Source organism: Bremia lactucae, linkage group LG4 (genome assembly GCF_004359215.1).
Source record: "Bremia lactucae strain SF5 linkage group LG4, whole genome shotgun sequence".
Classification (NCBI taxonomy): Eukaryota; Oomycota; class Peronosporomycetes; order Peronosporales; family Peronosporaceae; genus Bremia; species Bremia lactucae.
Window position 1 is genome coordinate 117,668 of NC_090613.1, and position 5,800 is coordinate 123,467.

General features: G+C 44.2%; 1 protein-coding gene across 1 annotated transcript; it reads right to left on the minus strand.

Annotated features, from left to right (window-relative positions):
• Positions 1 to 1,506: 1,506 nt before the first annotated feature.
• CCR75_007688 (uncharacterized protein) lies at positions 1,507 to 3,267 on the minus strand (the record flags this gene model as incomplete). The annotated part of the gene is made up of 1 exon (XM_067965746.1): positions 1,507 to 3,267. One exon carries the CDS (start codon positions 3,265 to 3,267, stop codon positions 1,507 to 1,509), a length of 1,761 nt encoding a protein of 586 aa, XP_067819935.1.
• Positions 3,268 to 5,800: the final 2,533 nt, after the last annotated feature.

Consider the following 5,800-nt stretch of genomic DNA (forward strand, 5'->3'; position numbering starts at 1 on the left):
GTCAAGAGATTTGCAAATTCTCTTGAGGTTGCTGGATCAGTAGGGCGTTGCGCCCCTACTGACCCCGTCCATTTTGTGGCGGTCCGCCTTGCTGTTGCGATTTCACAACAACGTCGGACTCTGTCATAATTGGACAGCATTGCCAAGATTGCATCGTTTCCTGCGGTCGAACTCATTCGTTCGACCGCACTCCTTTCTATATCACTTAGAAAGGAGTAGCTTTCAGGGGAAACGTGATGCGTATTCCCACTACCATCTAACATGTCCATGTTAAATGTGGGAAATGTGGTCCTTGGACGGACTACAAAGTGCTACCAGGTGTAACGGGGCACTGCGACTTGTACTGTTTCAGTTCAAGTCCACCTCGCACTGCTTCAGTTGCGAGTGGTGCCTTACGTTATTTCACGTACACTAGTACGTGCAGAGGAAGGCTTCTCTTTTTAAGACAACTTGCTTAAAGAGGGTTAAATGAAAACTGTATTAATATAATTAAGTATCTCTTCTTTCTATCTGTTAATACTAACTTAATTATAAACTAATACTAAACATGCAATCAAAATCTTATCTGTCTCTCTCTTTGTTTACGTTTACAGCTGATTAGTCTGCGGGATAATTAGATGTAATGGCCTATACCTGTTTATGGCTAAGAATTCTGAGCATTACTATTTAAAGTAATATCCTCCAAACATTATCTACCGTTTAGATAATATATTAATTAACAACCTTTAAGTGTTTTTTTCATGTAACGATACACCCCGTTACAGCTCCCCATCCGACACTAAAATTGTGTCAAGAAGCCGAACGGTAAGTCGTGAATTGAGCATCGTCAAGTTAAGCTCAATGCATCACAGTAGCACCAACTTATAAAATGGTTGATCTTCAAAACAATATGGTATGTTTTGCGAGTACAAATCACTTGACTTAGTCGATGGCTAAACTTGTTTTAGGATAGAAATCGTTTCTTAAGATCATACATTTAAGCCTACGAGACTGAGTTGTAAATTACATTGATTCACAGGTATTTTATAAGACATAGAGTAGCATTGTTAAATACCCTTGGTAACGTCTCTTCTGCTAGGGCATTGATTTTTCCAATCTATTTACAACTGCTCATCAGGCACTTCAAAGAACATCTTTAATACAATTGAATACGGCCCAGCAACAGTAATATTGTATTATCAACTGCTCAGGCAAGCCAGTGGACAGCACGCCAAGTGTTAGAGTCGCTTAGGACGAGTGAGCGATTTTTTGTAATATTTTCTTGAGGCTTAACGAACCTATGCAGTCTATGCCGTATAGACAATTTTTAAATACTGAGCTAAGGCGATTATTCTTTTTAGAGTTCAAGAGGAGTGTCTCGTCGACAAGAGTGATATTGACGCATGAATTTGCGAAATGAACAGCTGTCTATCAATTATTGCATTGCAAATGTAACTCTATCGATTAATACTCTCTTAATGAAATGCATTCAGACACTATGATGAGGGTGGTCAACTTGACTTGATACTATGCTTTATCGAGCAAAGACTGCCACGTTGGGCCAAATAGCAAGTCGCGCGAAGGGGATCGGCGGATTGCCGCCGACTGAAAAGCAGAGTGACCACGAGGCATAGAAGCACTTGTCTGAGTCATTGAGTGAGGAGGCAAAGGCGGGAGATCTCCGGTCAGTAGCCCTTTTGGATACGCAGTCGCTGCGATTGTTGAAGACACGTGAGTATCTTCCGGAAAGAAAAAGCTGTGCATCTGAGCGACCACCTCATCTGCCTCTTTTTGCTGAAGTACAAAAGACAAATTCAGATCTTCGGCGGATTCACTCAATAGCAGCACGTCGTAATTCTCGAGCACGCTGAATACACAACCAAGTTCTGCCAAGGCTTTCCGCAGTCTGCGACCAACAATCGAAACCACTGAGCAGTCTTCAAATACGCGCACTTTCGAGTGCTCAGTCAGCGCTTTCAACAGCTGCTTGAACGGTATCCCTTGGACGCCACCAGGAATGTGGTCCAATGTCACAGTCACGGAAAATTGCGACGTTGCGATGAGGTCGACGGAAATGCCGCACGCCTCAAAGGGAGCAAAGACCTTGGCGAGAAATCCTGACGTGCCACACATGTCGAAGGCCGTGATACTCAATGTGGTCATGTTCTGACGCTTAACCACTGCGAGAATCTTAGGACTACCGTGCTGCATACTGTCTGCATCACTCGTCGGATAAATGACCGTCTTTTCCCCATGCGGGTCGTTTGTGTTGCGGATCTCGAGGGGTACACGACCCCACTGGGCGGGTACAATACAACGAGGATGCAAAACCTTGGCACCCATAGCAGCCAATTCTTGAGCCTCACGATAGTCCAGATGTTTAATCAGACGTGCGTGAGGTACAAAGCGAGGATCCGTCGTAAACATGCCGTGTACATCCGTCCATATTTCGTATTTGAGGGCGCCTAATAATGAGGCAAAGAGCGACCCTGACGTATCACTACCACCTCGACCAAGCACACACGTGGCACCAGTGCTTGTGCTAGCAATAAATCCTTGAGTGAGAACCACACGCTTGTCATTGGCAGCAATTTCGGCCGCTTCTCGGTCCAATCGAGGATGGACATCGGCCTGAAGATACTTTTCCTCGTCCGACTTGGCACTTATTGGGTCGCTCACCAGCAACGTGCGAGCATCCACGAATTCGACGTCTGTAAGTCCGTAATGATATAGTATACAGTGACCGAGATACGTTGATAGTAGCTCTCCAAACGCCAAAACGCGCGCTTGGATCCCTGCCGAGGCCTCTTCGGTGAGTTTAATGCCTTGTAATACGCGACCGAGGTTTTTGAGCTCTTGTAGTAATGGGTGCAGCGATGTGGGCAGCAGTGGATCAATGGGTGACGTGGAGAACGACGACCCGTCTTCACCGTGGCTTAAAACGCTATCCAGCCACAGCTGCTGCCATCGATCATGCAACTCCACACTGCTTTCCATACCCTCGAGTGCCGGAAGGAGGCCGACATCGTACGCGAGCGAAAAGTGCTGTACTACAATGTCTGTCAAAAGCTCCGAGTGGCTACTGCCTCGTTCACTGGCCAGCGCCAGCGCTCGTGTAAGCTTGTTGGTGACCTGAGATAGAGCGGAGATGGTGACCCAGACGCGTGGGGACGATGGAGACTCAAGGTGTGAGCGTATCTGGTCACAGATGCAGCGCCAGCGACCTGCAGTTGACACACTCGTGCCGCCAAATTTTAGCACAACCCACGATGATGCCATGAGCGACATAGTAGCCACTCCAGTGAAAAAGTAAAATTCATTGTCGAATAACTAACATTGTCTATTGCGTGAGATGCAGTCTTATTTGAACAATAAATGCAAGTTTTTTTTTATCACGATGTCACAAATTTCAATTATTGTTTCTGGGACACATCCGGGACAACCTTCTCAGAAGGCACTTGGCGTTTATATGCTTTATAATGCGTGCGCATTTGCGGGCAGGCGCGATCAATTGTCGAATAAATTGAAGAGGACGTTTGTCAACATTACACACAAGCACGATGGAGTTTGAGACGGAAGGGTCGACTCCTTAATGCATTAAAGTCAATTAATTAGATTGAGAGGATTTACTAAATATAGCACCTGAGGGTCTCTCATAATCATAACTCGGTGCAATAAATATCGCTACAATTATTCTTTTTAGTCTACTCCATGGAGTGAAAGCAATCTCAATTGATGCTTACATTTTTCATCTTAAAAGTCGCTTACAAAAATGAAAGCCTGCAGGCTCTGCGAGCCAAACTCCTGCGGTGAGTAGACGACAGATTTTCGCATGTCCAAGTGGCAATATGAAGCGGAGCTACCTCACTCCTAAAGTCAGAGGAAGACTTTCAGATTCAAAGAGTCGCTTAGTTTATTGAACTAATAAGTTTAGCAAATCAGGGATTCGTACACGCTATTGAAGCTTAAGGAATCCAGTTCAAGGAATTCAGGGGTTCGGAGAACCAAGTGGCAACTAGTGCCCAAGAGGACATACCTTAGAAAGGCTTCTATCTCTTACAGCTCAAACGCAAGCCTTAGGAATTCACTTAACGCGTATAGATCAAAAGGGGAACTGCACTTTATTTAATTATTCAATCTAAAACTTAATTTCTAGCTAATTAAAAAAAAGATATAAATCTGGCGGCGAACACATTTGTTACCCATGATAAATGGGATATAAGTAATTAACTATCTTAGAATAGGATAAAGTGGAATTTTTTATCCATAAAGTAAATGTACCATAACAACGGTTCTCCAACCGATGTGTGCCCCATTACACCCTCCCCCATCAGACTGTTGAGACCGAGTGACAACATTCGCCTTATTTCCTTTTTGAGGTTGGAACCTAAACAGCTAACCGTTCGGTTGTGTTTTTCTTTCCTTTGTCTCATGACAATCAAGCGTGAGTCACAGACTCTTAGCACCTTCCTCGACGATGAGGGAATGGTGGACTTGAATGTCAGTCTCTATCAGAGGAGGAGGAAAAAAAGCGTCGTTCTCTCACGCCTTCTCCTCCGGATGTACGTCGGCGGGCCCCGAATCCGTTTCCAGAACGTGGTGCCGCTAATGTCTTAACTGCATTGAGCAGGACACGGGACCCTGAGTCCAACATCATACGAATACGCTCGATGAAGAGCAAGAGCAAGCAATCTTCATAGAGGAACAAGCTCGTTGTCTAGCTGCCGAGCTAGCAAAAGCTAAGCTCATAGTGAATATACATTCACTCCGCTTAGTGCTGACGAGCGTCTCAAAGAGATAGCGGGTCATAGCTGGCCATCAGGATCTCCGGTGACCCGGCGAGGACGCCAAAGGAGATCGCTGCTCGCGACGCTCTTCATGAGCGATACCTTACGCCAAAGGTAGTGACTCGAAGTCAGAAACTGACGCGTTTACGAGATCAAGCCCGTGGGGCTTCGGTGGCCTCCATGAGGGAAATTTCGACTGTATTGTTTCCAAACGAAACTAGGAGTGAAAACGAAGTCTCATTTGGGAACTGGGTCCACCGGGCCCGCCGCCTTCGTAATATTTGGAATATCAGAGAGTCTACGGATGCGGCTGATGTTCGTTTGGAACGGAGCTTCGCTTCGATTTCGCCATGCTTAAGAGCAAAGACCAGTTACGTTCGGCATTTGTGCCACAGAACGAAAAAAGGTCTAGCCAATATTTCAGTGTTACGGTTGACTGTAACGGGGCACTACGACTTGTACTGCTTCAGTACAAGTCCACTTCGCACTGCTTCAGTTTCGAGTTGTGCCTTACGTTATTTCACGTACACTAGTACGTGCAAAGGAAGACTTCTCTTTAAGGTAACTAGCTTAAAGAGGGTTAAATGAAAACTGTATTAATATAATTAAGTTTCTCTTCTATCTATCTTGTGAATGCTAACTTAATTATAATCTAATACTAAACATGCAATTGAATTCTTATCGTATCTTATCTGTATCTCTCTTTTGTTTACATCTACAGCTGATTAGTCTGCGGAATAAATAGATATAATGGTCTATACCAATTTATGGATAAGAATTCTGACCATTACTATAAAGTAATATCCTCCAAATATTATCTACCTTTTAGATAATATATTAATTAACAACCTTTAAGTGTTAATTTCATGTAACGATACACCCCGTTACATCACCCCTCCCTTAAACGACAATCACTCTGAATGTCATTAGATGGAGTGGTCGCTAAATGACCACTTAATTTTTAAAATGTTTTTGATTGGTCAGATCCATCATTTTAAATTCCATCGCATGAAGGAACAATTCATGCGGGGTGA